The following is a 15,972-nucleotide window of genomic DNA, read 5'->3' as shown; positions in this document are numbered from 1 at the left end:
TAATTTCTTATCCCTTTCAAACTTTTGTTTACTTTTTACAGGAAAAAATAAAATTTTACTGTAAAACATTGAAAAAAAAAAATAAAATAAAATAAACTACTTTGCGTATATTCATTGGGAGATCACTTGTGGGCCAAGAGATGATTGATAAATTAGAAATAGATGTGGTACACATGCATGTTGGACAAAAAAAAGTGTTATATTAAATGACGAGATGGAGGATCAATCAAAGTTGGGGGAGGGGTACACTAATAACAGGCACAAGAGCAGCACCAAGAAGACTAGTAACAACATCAAATCAAAAACAACACAGCTGCCATTTTAGAGGACACAGCTGACATGGGGAAGGGGACGAGAATATATTGCCTTAAAATATTATGAGTGTCAATAAATTATAAAATAGGTGAAAATTAAAAGGAATAAAAATAATTTTTTTTAATAACCAGGAAGACCAATTTTTGCCTCCTATTTTTAATTAAAAATATTTTTTAATAAAAATTTTTTTAATGAAAATTTGTCTTTTTTAATTGCAGATTTGTTTTAAATTTAATTATTATTTTTTTTAATTACAAATGTTTTTTTTAAGAGATCTTTGGATAATAAAATGTTTTTGATAATGTTTAAAAAAAAGTTAGGTGTGTGCATTTGTGAGGAAGGGGTTGTGTTTCTTCCCTGATGCATAACCCATCATCATAATCCCCAACTCTGTGATTTTAAAAATGTTTGATTTCATTAACTTCTGCCTGCAGCAAATATCACAGTTTTGGAGGTTTAATCACAGCCTGGAAAATAAATACAAAAAGAAAAAGTATTTAAATAGCTAATAAGAAAAAATATTGTTCATTTTAGTAAATTGTCTCCTAAAAACATTTTTCCAACTACATATCATGGGAATAATGTTATAACTAAACTACAATAAATTTACACACTAGGAAATGAGGAAAATACAGTTAATAAAATATTTAGAGAATAATGAATTTCCTTCCATTTACAAAATTATTAATTTCCTTCCATTTACAAAATTAATTTCCTTCCATTTACAAAATTATTAATTTCCTTCCATTTACAAACTAAAAGCTATCGATATGTAATGTAAAGGTTACAGATTTTTTTTGGATGAAGATTGATCATTCGTATCATTTACTGTCCTCATTTTGAATGGTAATCTCACAATGTTTCGGATGATGTAACCTCTGATCTTATTCAAGTTGTCATGTTACCTCCTCAGAAATCTTTAGTGCCATAGAAATGTCTTCAGATAACAAGCCAAATAAGGTCTTCTTGTGAGAATCTAGTATTTAATATAAATTTTTAAACAATGGTTTTAACTCCCCCCCCCTTTTTTTTTATAAAACATGCTGATATATAAAACTAATTTTTAGTGTATTAGTAAAACATTTTTGTAAATAAAACAATGTAATTTTTATTACATTACTAGCAGGGAAACCTGACATTGCCAGGAATTGAATGATGGTCAACAAATGTTTCATACTCTCATATTTTTATTGTCATCGAAATCAGTGAAATCACCGATTTTTCAATCAAATCGATTATTTGCCTGCTCTAGTTGGGGACTCATTGGAGTGCATTCGAAGGAAACTTCATATGCCTCCTTACAGTGACTTAGTTCACAATACGGTATGCCACTTAGAGAGTCACTAATAAAATTCACATTTTCTGCAAACCAAACCATGTTTGGTACAAATAAGCTTCACTCTTGTCTGACAAATTTATCGATGTATAGATAAATGAAGCACACTCACCGTCCATCGTAGAGGTTCTGCATCTGTTTTTAAAATACAATTGACAAGTGTAAACACACAAATCTCTTGGATAGAAATGGATGAATCTTCTCTGTTCCAATGAAGATGCAGGATAGGAATTTTCTTTCTCTTCGAAGGTGTATGATTAGCCAGATTTAATTTCTGAAAAACAACAAAATTTCATCTTATATGATAGTTAAATCTACAAATTTGCTTTTTCTTTTTTTGGGTGTTGATATTCATATTAAAAACCCCTTTTTTCTATTTATTTAAAAAGAAAATACAACTTTGTTATAGATGGGTTGTTGAATTGCATTCACTAGCAAAATATCTAGCTAATTTGCATGTTCTTTTAAACATTCGTTTAATTAATTTCCTATTAGTTTTTTCGGTTTTCTTATGGGATGCTCATCTTTAACTATTTCGTGTAATTATATTCATGCAGATGTTCTATATGATTTGCACTTGCGTAATATTTGCATAAAAAGGTTATAGTAAACATAAAAACTCTTTCCATATATATTTATGTATATGTATATATTTTTGTTTAAAAAATTTTGCCTACCAAACTCCTGTCAGTTTTTCATCTACAGCACGAAACTTAAAGTATTAGAACACATGCAAAACTTTATATTTAGGTTTTAGCCCAGGAAAATCGGTACAAAAGTGAAAATTAAAAAAAAAAAAAAAAAAAAAAAAAAAAATGAAATTTGCCAGGTGAAGGTTTGAACAACGGCATTATGAATATGCATGCATAATGTAGTAGCTATTAGTTCATGTTTTAATTTTCAGCCTTGCAGCAAAAATGTTTTCATAGATCAGTCATTAACGGCAGAGGAGGGGGTCAACAAAAACCGTCCTCTCACGACGACGACTGGTTTGTTCTACGCATGTGTCAGATGACGTCATGACCTGATTTACTTTAAATAGTTGAAGAACTGAGAGAATTTCATGTATGTCATGTTAGGTCAGTTGGTTAGAGCGTTGGTTCATTATCTAAACGTTTTGGGTTCGAATCGTGGTGTGAGATGTCTTTTCTTTTTTTTTCGATTTTTTAAATTTAAACATTGAACCAGTATTATTTAAGCCATTTTTCACGTAACGTTCGTTTTTCTGTCTTTTTTTTTTTTTTACTTCGCTTATTCTTAGGTTTTCATTAACACCTCCGACTGATCAGATACACCCCAAAACACCCGGGTACCCACCGATTTTTTTAATTTTAATATTGAAACAGGCTTATTTAAGCCATTTTTCACGTTTTTGTTTTCTTTTTTCGATTTTTACATTTAACATCGTTTGTTTGCCTTACGTTTGTTTTTTTTGTGGTTTTTTTTTTTCAGAGGCAACCGATTTTCACAAAATTGATATAGTTTTGAAGCTCAACCCTTCGAACAACAAATATCGAAAAATTGGCTAAAAACATTAATCCCTTCACCCTCAACTGGGCACTTTTCTACAAGGAGAGGTTGCTTTTTTTTTTTTTTCGCCAATATTTTTGAAAGTCATCGCCTCTTTTTGATTGACTAGCCTTAATTTAAACATTTGCCACTTTTGGTTTGGTGATGAATGCAACGGCAAAAACGTCACTTTTTTTTCACATTCTTTTCCTCTTTCACGGTACAGGTTTGAGCCTGCCTGCCTTCTACCCCTTTTTTCTTTTGCTCAACACACACCTCCAAACACCTGAGCAATGTCGGGCACCCAGGCTAGTATAATAATACAAAATCTGCATTTATCAAAATATATTCAAGCGTATTTTATGACCAGGCAATGCCAGGCGCCTTGCTGGTTATCTTATAATAGATCAGTGAATTTAAAAAAAAAAAAAAGATTCTAGACACGACGCAAAAAATAAAATAATTTTTATTATAATAACAGCTGTACATACCTGATGTTGCCCAGGAGTCATTTTATTTTCATTTTGCATTTCCTTTATTAAACAATACTGTAATATTTAAATTTAACTCTGTTATGAATGGGGTTGTCAGTATATAACTTAATGTTGATTGAGATTGTCGGACTGACTTCCTCATCTTGGTTGTTATCGTCACAACGTTTCGGACGTTTTGCCCTCCGGCCTTCATCAGGTGTTTTGTATCGAACTGGGGAACCGTTTGTTAGGAGTCTCGAACCCAACCCTTTATCATTATTACAAGGGTACCGTGTTCAGACTCCAGCTAGGCTCTGGGACATAGTTGCTGAGGGCAAAACGGCCGAAACGTTGTGACGATAACAACCAAGATGAGGAAGTCAGTCCGACAATCTCAATCAATGAAAACATCTCATCTCAAAAATACAGACAATAACGTCTTGCAGAAGATTATGCCCAAAGACAGTATGTGTGCATATGTGAAATAAGGATTACTCATAGTTTATTGATATTTTATTGAGATGAACGGATCACTGCAAACAATATTAATATGTATCATATTAATTTAGTTATTTGTTCAAACCATCAGCGTTGGCCAGATTGGTTGGTTGCATCATAGGACTTTTCAATTAATATTTCTTCTTAATAGTTGAAAGCTGAATTGGGATAAAAAAAATCACCACAAACAACATTGAATATTTGTAATATTAATTTAGTTAATTATTCAAACCATCTTCATTGGCCAGGTTGGTTGGTTGCATCATACATTTTTAGGATCTTTCAATTATTTCCTCATCTAGATTTCCACTCTTAATAGCTGGATGCTGACTTAGGATGAATGGATCACTACGTACAATGTTGAATATTTACAAGATTAATTTAGTTAATTATTCAAACAATTATTACCAGCTATGTTGGTTAGTTGTATTATATATTCCTACAGTCTTTTAATTAGCATTTTCTTATCTCGATGGTAACCACAGATGGGCATGTGCAAACCATTATTGCTACTCATCAAATTGACTATTTAATTACTATTTCAAACTAATCCTTTCTCTATGTATGATTTAGCAATCAAAATGTTTAGTAGCTCTTTCACCTCTGTTCTTGAACAAACAAAATCCATATCGATATATTTTTTAAACCTTTTTTCTTCCAACGTCATGGGCAGCATGTGTGATGCCATATAGATCCCCCTTTCGACAATCGTTGCCCAAACGCTGTTGCGAGCCAGAATTTTTTTCTCTTTCATCTTCTATTCTGGTTGTGTCATTTTCATGACTACTGAGGGTGCGAACACTGGCTTACAAGTATAAAAATAAAATAGAACCATGCAAACTCACAAGAGAAAACACAAGTGTAAGCCATATTTAATTTCTAGAAGTGTAAGCCATGTTTAGTTTCAGAACAGTTTCTGATGGTTAGTTGTTCTACACAAGTCCTAGAGGTGACTTATTTGTAGTAGACAGAACAGTTTCTGATGGTTAGTTGTTCTACACAAGTCCTGGAGGTGACTGGTTCGCAGTAGACAGTTGTTGAGTTGGAATCCACAGAGCAAAAGATTCTTCCCGTGTTGACACGAAGAAAACATCTGCAAAGTTGCTACAGAAAGGTTTAATATTTATGAAGCAATTCTGGTTTCTGATTGGTTGGTAGCAGAACGTGAATTAATTCGATTCATCAGTTCCTAGCAACATTGTTTATAAATAGAATCTCCCGACTGTGCGGGATCATACCCCATTATACTGCAAAAATATTGCAACACCCTCCTATTTTTATAATGGGGAAGTCCCTTTGGTTCATTCTGCTCAAAAATAAATATTTTTATATTCAATTATACATAATAAAATTAGAAATCATTTGGATCTTAAAATTTTAGCATGTAAAAAAATAAAAAATAAAAAAAAAAACGCCATTTTTAATTTTGTTCAAATGTCGAACAGATATGTGTACAGAAAAGAGAAATAAAAGAAATGGATTTTTATTTTTACCTTAAAAAGGGATGGGCATGTGAAAAAGGGGGCCCATTTCTTAAATTTGATTATGCAGCTTTGTTCAAAAGCGCATACATATATACATATGAATAAATATACATGCAACATGTACCTGTTTAAAAAGAGTTTTTTTTTTGTTAATTAAAACAATGCAAAAAACGTAGGACATTTTTGATAAATAAGAAAACTAATGTGCATAAAAAGTAAAAGTCAATTGTAATTTATGCGCACCTAAACATAAGCATGCAAAAAGTATTTGTCAAAAAGAAAATTTACGAAGAAAATGTTTTCACAAAGTGATTTTTTTTTTCTTTTTTTTTTTTTTATTTCAGTAAAAGTATTAGTTACGCATTAGTAGGTTTAAGTGTTAATACAAACAAAATGGATGCAGTTTAATGTCTTGCCCAGGATATATTTCTTTTTCAATATATAGAAATTTATATACATACAGGCCCGTGACAAATTATTCAAAGTCGAATCCTCCAACAAGTTTTGAAGCAAAACGCTTTAACTTTATTCTTGTTGCAGATTTTGCGAATACATCAGGGATACTTTGTTCTGATTCAAAATAATGGATTCCTTTTTCACCTCGTTTTTTATGAAATGGTATTTTATATCTATATGCTTAGATCTTTGGTGGATTTTATTGTGTTCTGTGCTAAGACTATACTAGCTTGATTATCAAAATTACTACGGGGCTTTTAGTTAATTCAGGCTCTAAAATAGTCTTTTGAATAGTTTCAAGGTAGCGTGCTTCCTGGGTCATGTGTGTGATCACGATAAATTCTGCTTCACACGTACAGAGAGATGCAATCTGTTGCTTTTTAGACTTCCATGAAATAATAGGCCCATTTTCTGAGAGTCTAAAACAATATCCAGATATACATTTTGATCTTTGTCGTTTCCCCAATCTGAATCTGAAAATTGTTCTAATTTTAAGGGATTTTTTGATTTTCTAAATACTAACTTCTGTTCTTTAATTCCTTTTAAATAACAAAGGACTTGTTCAGCTCTGTTTAAATCCTTCATTGTCGGTCTTGATAATTTTTGTGATAGTTTTGTTACTGTATAGCATATATCAGGTCTTGTCACAGTCATTAAATATGTAAGACTTCTTATGATTTCTCGGTATAATTTATCCTCTATTATTTCAGATTCAGTGTGTATATTTTTTTTTTTAATATCATTTTCGACTGGTGTAGAGCGTTTCTTGCACTCTCCCATTACAAATTTTAATAGTATTTTGTCAATGTATCTCGATTGATTCATCGTAATAAGTCCTTTCTTTTAAGTAAATTCTACCCCCAAAAACCAGAATATTTTGCCAAGATCGGTCATTTTGTAATCTTTTACTTAATTTGTTAACATTGGTCAACATTATGTCACAATTCGATGCGATTAAAATATCGACCCATAAAACCAAAATCAGTAGTTTATTGTCTTTATGGTGGGTAAATAAACAAGGGTGTGCTGGGCATTGTTTAAATTGTTGTTTAATCATATAATCATGAAATACTGTATTCCAACACTGAGCATTTTGCTTTAGACCATATGACTTATTAAGTCGCCATACGCTATTTTTATTTTTTATTATAAATTCCTCTGGAAGGGTAATATAAATCTCACAGTCTATTGGGGCATTCAAATAAGCATTTTTTACGTCCATTTGATGGATTTTTAGGTCATACTGCGATACGATGTGCATTAAAATTCTGATTGTCGTTAGGTTTGTGGTCAGTGTAAACGTAGAAAAATATTCTATACTGTAAATCTGAGAGTATCCTCTAGCAACAAATCTTGCTTTGTACTGTTCTATGCCTGATGCTGTAGTCTTTTTTGTAAAGACCCATCTTGTAGAAATGACATCTTTATTTTCAGTCAAAGCATCTATTTCCTTTTTCATTGCTCACAATGGTCTGAATTAATTGCTTTGTTAAAGCTTTTTGGCATATTTTCCATGGAACAGCAATAGTCGATTTGATGATCTTTCATATTGTCGACCACAAAAAAATCGGGTCGCCTTCTATTTCTTTTAGGGTATCTTTCGACTTTAACATAATCATGGATACTCTTGTCCCCATCATCTTCATTTGTTTTAATAATTTGAGGAAATATTTCATCCTTTTCATATGACGGGGTTTCATCTTTAAAATTAAACGTGTCTGAATTTTACATATTGATTCTTTGGAAAAAATACTAAATTGGCTGGACTGGTTTTATCGTATCCAAGAAATATACCTCTATTGGTTTTAATATTTAATTCACTCTTTTTATCTATGTATGCGAAGCAAGTTGAACCAAATACATGCATTCTGCTTAAATTTGGTTTTCTACCACAGAAAGCTTCATATGGAGTTTTAGATAGTGTTTTGTTAAAGCACCTGTTGCGTATATCAGCAGCTGCCATGAGTGCGTACGTCCAGAGGTTTTTAGGGAGTTTGGATTCAATGAGTAGACATCTTGCCATTTCAAGAAGTGTCCGTCATGCTCTTTCCGCAGTCCCGTTTTGGTGTGGCGATTTAGGGTCCGATTTTTCATGCTTGTTACGATGGTTAATTAGTAAAAGTTCAAAGTCTTTATTAGTGAATTCTGTACCGTTGTCAGAGCGAATGCACTTTACTTCATCGTATAGGGAGCCATGTCGGCTAAATATTTTTTAGTTGCTAGCCGGGTATCAGATTTGTTCTTTAAAAAATAAGCCATTCTTAAACCTTAATGGTCATCTACGAAATTCAACACATATCTATAATGTTCTCTGGCCATCGGTTCCACGGGGCCATTCAAATCACAATGCACCAGTGACAGGATTTTCGTAGCCTTGTTTGGTATCTTGTATTGATAGTTTGTCATTTTTTTCCTGCGTACAAACATCACAGTTAAAGTTTGTTTATGCATTTATTTTCATTCTTTTTGATATCAGGAATATTGTAGTGCCCAAAAATTTTATGTAAATCATGGCAGGCGGTTTTCGATGGGACTATGCTATTTAAATAATATAGTCTTCCATTTTCTTTAATGTTAAATACACCAGTTTTGATTTATTAGGGCTAAAGTTTATATTTGCACCTTGTTTGGTGGCAGCTTGTACAGAAAATATATTTTGTTTAAATTTCAGGATTAGAAGAGCATTTTCTAAAATACAGAAACATAGTTCACCTTTACTGTTCCTTTGCGAGATTTTAGCATCACCTCTTTTCAAAACGATATCGTTTACTCGACTCCCGTCAGCAAGTTCTACAAAATGATTTTGTGGCTTAAAGTTGGGATCAAAATTTATAAAATCAGATTCCTTTGTAAGCACATGTGCCATGGCACCACAATTGACAGGATAATTATGTTTGTTGAACCATTAAATGTACATGAAAATAAGAATGTATGTTCACTAACGGAGCTCTCCATATTTTTAATGGAGTCGCCTTTAATATCCTGTATCTACATTGGCAACTCTTGTGATTAGGCCGGCCACAATTATAGCAAATAATTTTTGTACTTTTCTAAGGAGAAAAATTGTTTTTGGCAAAGTTGCGGTTTTTATTCCCGGCATGGGTATAATTTAATTTTGGTGTTTTTATGTGTGCAGCTTTTCTTTCTGGGTTATCACGGTGGTAAATGGCTTGAAATCACTTGGTAATCCCTTGAGGACCATAGAAATTTACAGACTGTCGCTAATAACTTCAGACATTTTTAAAGAATTTGGAGTGGTTTCGGCTCTTATAATATAATCTGTAATGGTTTCGGCTTCCATTCATTTTAGAGAGGTCAATTCAGTATATAAAGAAATAATTTTGGGTTTTCCTTTCGATAAATAATGCTCTCTCAATATGTTCAATGCTTTGCAGCCATCGTCCAGGACTTCTCTCATTATCAGTAATAGACTTCGGTCATCTAAGCACTGTATTAATTCCGTAAAGACAGTTGCGTTCTTTTCAATGAAGTCAGGGTTGTTTCTTTTTTCAGGTTGTGCCTGAAGTACTTTGTGTAACTTTTGAATTTGTAGATATCCTAAAAATTTCATTTGCCACAATTCGAATTTTGATTCGGATCCATCAAAATAAAGATGCACGCTGGGCCCATAACCTCTAGAAGTGTAAGCCATGTTTAGTTTCAGAACAGTTTCCGATGATTAGTTGTTCTACACAAGTCCTGGAGGTGACTGGTTCGCAGTAGACAGTTGTCGAGTTGGAATCCACAGAACAAAAAGATTCTTCCCATGTTGACATGAAGAAAATATATGCGAAGTTGCTACAGAAAAGTTTAATATTTATGGAGCAATTCTGGTTTCTGATTGGTTGGTAGCAGAACGTGAATTAATTCGATGCGTCAGTTCCTAGCAGCATCGTTAATAAATAGAATCTCCCGACTGTGCGGGATCATACCCCATTATACTGCAAAAATATTGCAACAAACTCTGACACATTCTGTGTAGATCAGTTGTACTGTGTGAGCGTGCGTACAATACCATTGTGAAAAGCGACCCTTCAAACACTAACGTCCACATCTTAGTGATCTGTCAAAGTTATTACCATTGAAACACTAACGTCCACATCTTGGTTGGTTGTTTTTGTTTTACAGTATATCAACCTTTTTCAGGTTATTTAATGCAGAATCCAGTGATTTTGAAGAACAACTTTTTATAGAATATATTTGATTTTTTTTTTTCAAATCGGTTTCTATTTAACCCATAGTTGGGATCCTAACAGGTACTACCACTCTGGGTTAGAGTGGACCTGGGAGAAATAGCAATTAAAGGGTGGTTCCACACTCCCCAAAGCCTGCAAGCTGGAGCCTCACCATCGGATATAGTTTAAGGTCATATCCAGGACCACCACATCTCAGTGATCTTTCAAAGCTATTACACTTCAAACACTAACATCCACATCTTAGTGATCTGTTAAAGCTATTACTCTTGAAACACTAACGTACACATCTTACAGATCTCTCAAAACTATTACTCTTACTTATACTAACATCAACATCCTTATGATCTGGCGAAACTATTACCTTTCAAACACTAATATCCATATCTTAGTGATTAGTCGAATCTATTAACCTTGAAACACTGTCCACATCTCAATGATCTATCAAAGCTATTACCCTTCAAACACTAATGTCTACATCTTCGTGATCTGTCAAAGCTATTACTAAACTGTGCATAATTAACTCAGACTCAATTTATTGAATCAAAATCGGAAATCCTAAAAGTTACTATCTATGTTTGGAAATGACCGATAAGTGGAAGTGAGAATCACTAAGTCATTTTTCAGCAATTTAATTTGTTTTTATGTTCTTTGGTGAATCACTCCCTCCTATTGTCTTGGGTCATTTATTTCCAACAACTTTTCCTCTTTTTTATGAATCACTTCCTTCCGATGCTGGAAGTCTTAGTTTTAGATTGGAGTGGGGGAGGGAACATCCATCATATCATACATGCACCTAAATTAAAAAAAAGCCAAAACAATTACTCACATTACAGTAAACTCTTTTTATAATTCCATATTTGAGGATCAAGACGTCGAAAGCATGATCTAGTACAGACATTACCATCCCTTTCTCGTGCAGAGGACCAACCTCCTGAAATAATACAACATTAAAAAAATAGATTGGGAATTGGACAAAATGGATAATAATGGCATCACAAATATTTTCTTTATTAATACGAAAAACCTTAAATAATAAAAGAATTTCAATTAAGAAATGCCAAAAGAAAAATGAAAGAAGTTACGAACTAAAAATATATTGTATGGCTGGATTTAAGCTGAAAAGGCCAAGTAGAAATTACCTTTTTGAACCCTAAAACTGATGGCATTAAGGTAATTAACTAGAGCAAAGGGATATTATTTCAATTTTGGGGAATTTATAAAATTTGCTTCTTTTTTTTTTTTTTTAATTTATAAATTAAAATCAACATCTAAATTTAAAACAAAAAATGGTAACAAGGGAGAAACCCATTCGCCTTGCCATGATGGAGTTAAATGGAAGGTATACTCATTTTTCAAGGGGTCCTTGAGCAGAAGCAGAAGAGTTAGTAGACTGCATAAGGCAGAGGGTCTCAGTAAATTGTTAGTTATATTTGGTATGAGTTATTTGATAAGGCTAGTTTAGTAAGCGACAGATCAGCATAGGCTTCTCTGATAACCAATCTTGTCTATGTAAGGGCCAAAATGGAGTGTCGCAGCAAATAGCCTTTTAGTTGCATCAATTGGTCTACTACCAGGAAATCCCCCTCAAGCATCATTGATCTCGCCACCCAAAGTTAACAGGCGATTCCATTAAAAGAATCTTACCTTTCTGCATAGATGCAGTTCGTGTATTCTACAATTCTAGTCAACAATAAAAAAAAAAATATGTATCCAAGTAATAGCAACTAGAAAAAATTTACTAAATATGTAATTACCAAAATTTGGAGGAAAACATATGTAAATTTGTATTATTTAGATCTTGTTGTTTTGTTTTTTTTTAGTTTTTTTACACAGTGGTCAGCACTTATCAAGGCCCGGAAGCCACTCAGGGATAAGGGTTATTGCAAGTACATCACGTTAGTGTGGAAATTTGATGAAGTGTTTACTTAAGGGGCGGTTCATTAGGAATTTGTTAACGTTGGACTTGAACACATCCAAGTTGTAGTCAGGTGGGAAGCAGGCAGACGGAACAGAGTTCCACAGGCGTGCAGTTCTAAGAAAGAAGCTTTGTTCATGGAATCCACGTTTTGATTTAGGCACAGATAAAGAGTGGGGGAAAGTTTTCACGGTGGATTCAGCTAGACGGGTGTTTTTCGTGAAAGATTGGCGAGGGGGGACCAGAGATTGGAGTTCAGACGAGCACCTGCCATGGAAATAACAATAAAACAAGGATAGGCTCGCAACATCTCTTCTGTGGGAGAGAGGTTGCAGGGTAGAGAAAAGGGCATCCCCCACTAAGCCACGAAGTCTATTTTGTACTCTGTCAAGGCAAGATAGGCTGTTTTTAGCAGCTCCTGTCCAGATATAGCAGCAGTACTCAATCCTTTTTGTTTTATAGCATATCAACCCCTTTTGAGTTTATGCAAAAATCTGGTTATTGTGATTGATTTTATGCCTCAAGTACTTTATATATCTTCAAATAACCAATTAACTCTCAGTTACCACTTTTCACCATATTTTGGAGGAGTAGTTATTAGTTGGGGTTGGAGTACAAATATTAACTTATTGTGATATATAGGTTGATGCGGGTTTTATATGATGGTGTTTGACTTGACCAAATGAGGCTTCTGATTGCTGGTCTAGCCCAGGTAAATGCCAAAGTGGAATGTTACAGTATGTATATCTACTTTCTTGGTTTATGGACTGCTCAGCAACCAGGATCCTATCCTTAAGAGGCATGTTGCCAACAACCACAGCAAACTGTTGGCACCATTTAGGGGAAAAAATAAAAAGGAGGGAAAAAAAAAAAGAGAAAGTGTGTGTGGGGAGGGGGGGTGACTTTGCAAAACATGGTTGAGTTTTGAAAAATAAAAACATTTGGTGCATTTTTGGTCAGAAAGTCGGTATCTTTAGACAGCCTTATCTGGTAGCAGCAGTGGATTATTTATTTTATCTATTTACATACTGCGTATGATTCTCACATTTTGGCTGATGTAACCTCTGACCTTCTTCAAGTGTGTCTTGTCGAATCCTGAAATCTATACAAAATTTAAAAACATAACACCTTACATAATCCAAAAAGTACATCATTCTCATCCCATCAGTCATGACCGGGTAGAAATTTAAATTTTTATTTTATTCTCAGTATTGCCTATTTTGAGGATTGAACCTTCAACTTCTGGAAGATTGTTATTTAGAACTGATTATTACGTAACAACTTTATCCATTGCATAAATTTTTTTATTGATGTCTAAATTCATCCAGGAAAACGAGATTCATCAATAATAATCGTGGATAGCATTACAAATCGGTTATTGGTATTAAAATTAGGCAGTTAAAAAGAAAAACTGGATGAAAAGAGAATAAAAAAAAGAAAAAGAACATCTATTTCTAAATGAAAGAAACGGTAAAAGAGAAGAGAACAAAATAAAAGGAATCAATTAAAAAAAAAAACAAATAAAATTCTTCACCTTCACAAAAGCAGCAAAGTAAATTTCATTGCTCAATTCTTGCACTCGTTTGGAATTGGACTTTTTATCATTGCAGTGTTCGGCTATTTTCTCCAGGGCGGCCTCGTCTTTTCCTGTTACCTGAGAGTAGTCTAAAGGAAGAGAAAAAAATTATCAAGAATAAAAAAAATAATTATCAAAAGAGAAAAAAAATCATCAGAGAGAGAAAAAAATAAATCATCAGAGAGAAAAAAATAAATCATCAGAGAGAAAAATAAATAAATCATCAAAGAGAAAAAAAAATAAATCATCAGAGAGAAAAAAAAATAAATCATCAAAGAGAAAAAAAAATAAATCATCAAAGAGAAAAAAAAATAAATCATCAAAGAGAATAAAAATAAATCATCAAAGAGAAAAAAAAAATCATCAAAGAGAAAAAAAAAAATCATCAAAGAGAAAAAAAAAAAATCATCAAAGAGAAAAAAAAAAAATCATCAAAGAGAAAAAAAAAAATCATCAAAGAGAAAAAAAAATAAATCATCAAAGAGAAAAAAAAAATAAATCATCAAAGAGAAAAAAAAAATAAATCATCAAAGAGGAAAAAAAAATCAAAGAGAAAAAAAATAAATCATCAAAGAGAAAAAAAAAAAAATCATCAAAGAGAAAAAAAAATAAATCATCAAAGAGAAAAAAAAATAAATCATCAAAGAGAAAAAAAAAATAAATCATCAAAGAGAAAAAAAAATAAATCATCAAAGAGAAAAAAAAAATAAATCATCAAAGAGAAAAACAAATAAATCATCAAAGAGAAAAAAAATAAATCATCAAAGAAAAAATAAATCATCAAAGAAAAAAATAAATCATCAAAGAGAAAAAAAAAAATCATCAAAGAGAAAAAAAAAAATCATCAAAGAGAAAAAAAAAAAATTAAAGGAAAACTGAAAAAGAAAATATAATTAAGGTTTGAATTGTAAAAATATTTTAAAATTTCACTGTATTAAACACGAGTGAAGCAGTGGCAGATATAATTAAATACCCAGTAGAACCCCGGGATGTTTTTTCAGATTACGATGTGGAATACGTTTTTCTAGTCGCGGATTACAGTATATGCCCAACCTTACAGTGTTATTTATAATATTATTTGATTATATACATGTGTATTATATACTGTACTGTATTTTGTTACTAATTTTTAATATGTACTGTATAAAATTTTTCTTAAGCCTCGCCATACAGCGATTTTACCTTATAATCCCAACCCTGGAACAGATTAATGCTGTATCCCAGAGTTCTACTGTACCTCACTTTTTGATCATCCAGATGAAAAATAACGGACAATGGTCCACAATACTCTGGATAGGCTTTCCAAAGGTTCAAATGCTGGGGCATCAGGCACGACACAAGCTTACTTCATTACACCAGAACCAATGGCTTTTTATAAAGACATGTGACACATCAAATCAACAATGACAGAGAACTGACATCCAGCTAGCTCTGCAGTGTTTACTGGGATCCACATGGGCCTCTAGGGACCATATATTTCGGGGGATCCACAGGCAAAACATGTTCTTATGTTCAATGGCTATGAAGGAGATCTACCAAGAAAAAAAAAAAAAGGGAAAAGGGGTCCATCAGTAAAAAAAAGGTTGAGAAGCCCTGGGTTCGAGCAACATCAATAGACAGCAAACTACCATCATCTTTTTTGAAGATATATACCAATCAGCTTATCCAGCCAATCAGAACTAGGAAAGGGTAAATGCTGCAAACATTTATGCAAGAGATCAGCAAGCATGAAACTCCATCAACCCATAAAAGTGGAACCAGGAAATGGCCACCATTATACCCAGATCAGTGTGTACAGGTACTAAATAGACTCAACACAAAGCACCCTGGAATCAGCATTAAGAAGGACGAAGTGCCCCTTATTTGCTTTCTCCTTTCCTTCATTTTCTCACCTACCTTCACTATCTTTTCTTTTTATCATTTGCTCTTCTTTAATGATCCACATTATTTCATAGTGACCCATATTTTTCTTTTTACTATTACCTATATATTAGTGGTGGGACGATTAATCGGAATCGGAATCGTTAATCGTAAGAATCGTGTATTTTGGGAGGTATCGGAATCGGAATCGCATCGTTAAAAAATACCTTAATTTTCCGATTCCTTCATTACGATTCTTTTAGTCTGATGTTGAAAAAAAAGAAAAAAATTTTCTGATATTTCTAACCGCAAGAGAGAAATAAAAAGAAACCAAAGAAATTCATTATTAACAGG

The 15,972-nt window shown here is 32.8% G+C and overlaps 1 protein-coding gene across 6 annotated transcripts in view; it reads right to left on the bottom strand.

Annotated features, from left to right (window-relative positions):
• Positions 1-556: 556 nt before the first annotated feature.
• LOC145297618 (DIS3-like exonuclease 2) overlaps positions 557-15,972 on the bottom strand; it is a 162,488-nt gene continuing 147,072 nt past the window's right edge. For all 6 annotated transcript variants that reach the window (XM_080143690.1, XM_080143693.1, XM_080143692.1 and 3 more), the window contains 4 exons: positions 13,717-13,847; positions 11,094-11,198; positions 1,764-1,925; positions 557-782 (listed from right to left, as the gene is read on the bottom strand). In XM_080143690.1, the coding sequence (XP_079999816.1) occupies positions 756-782; positions 1,764-1,925; positions 11,094-11,198; positions 13,717-13,847 (425 nt within the window). In that variant the 3' untranslated portion in view covers positions 557-755. The remainder of the gene's footprint in view (positions 783-1,763; positions 1,926-11,093; positions 11,199-13,716; positions 13,848-15,972) is intronic.

The sequence above is a fragment of the Euprymna scolopes genome, chromosome 18 (genome assembly GCF_053919585.1).
Source record: "Euprymna scolopes isolate OS-2025 chromosome 18, ASM5391958v1, whole genome shotgun sequence".
NCBI classification, from domain to species: Eukaryota; Metazoa; Mollusca; class Cephalopoda; order Sepiida; family Sepiolidae; genus Euprymna; species Euprymna scolopes.
The sequence above is the reverse complement of the archived record's forward strand: the minus strand, read 5'-3'. Positions and strand labels throughout refer to the sequence as shown.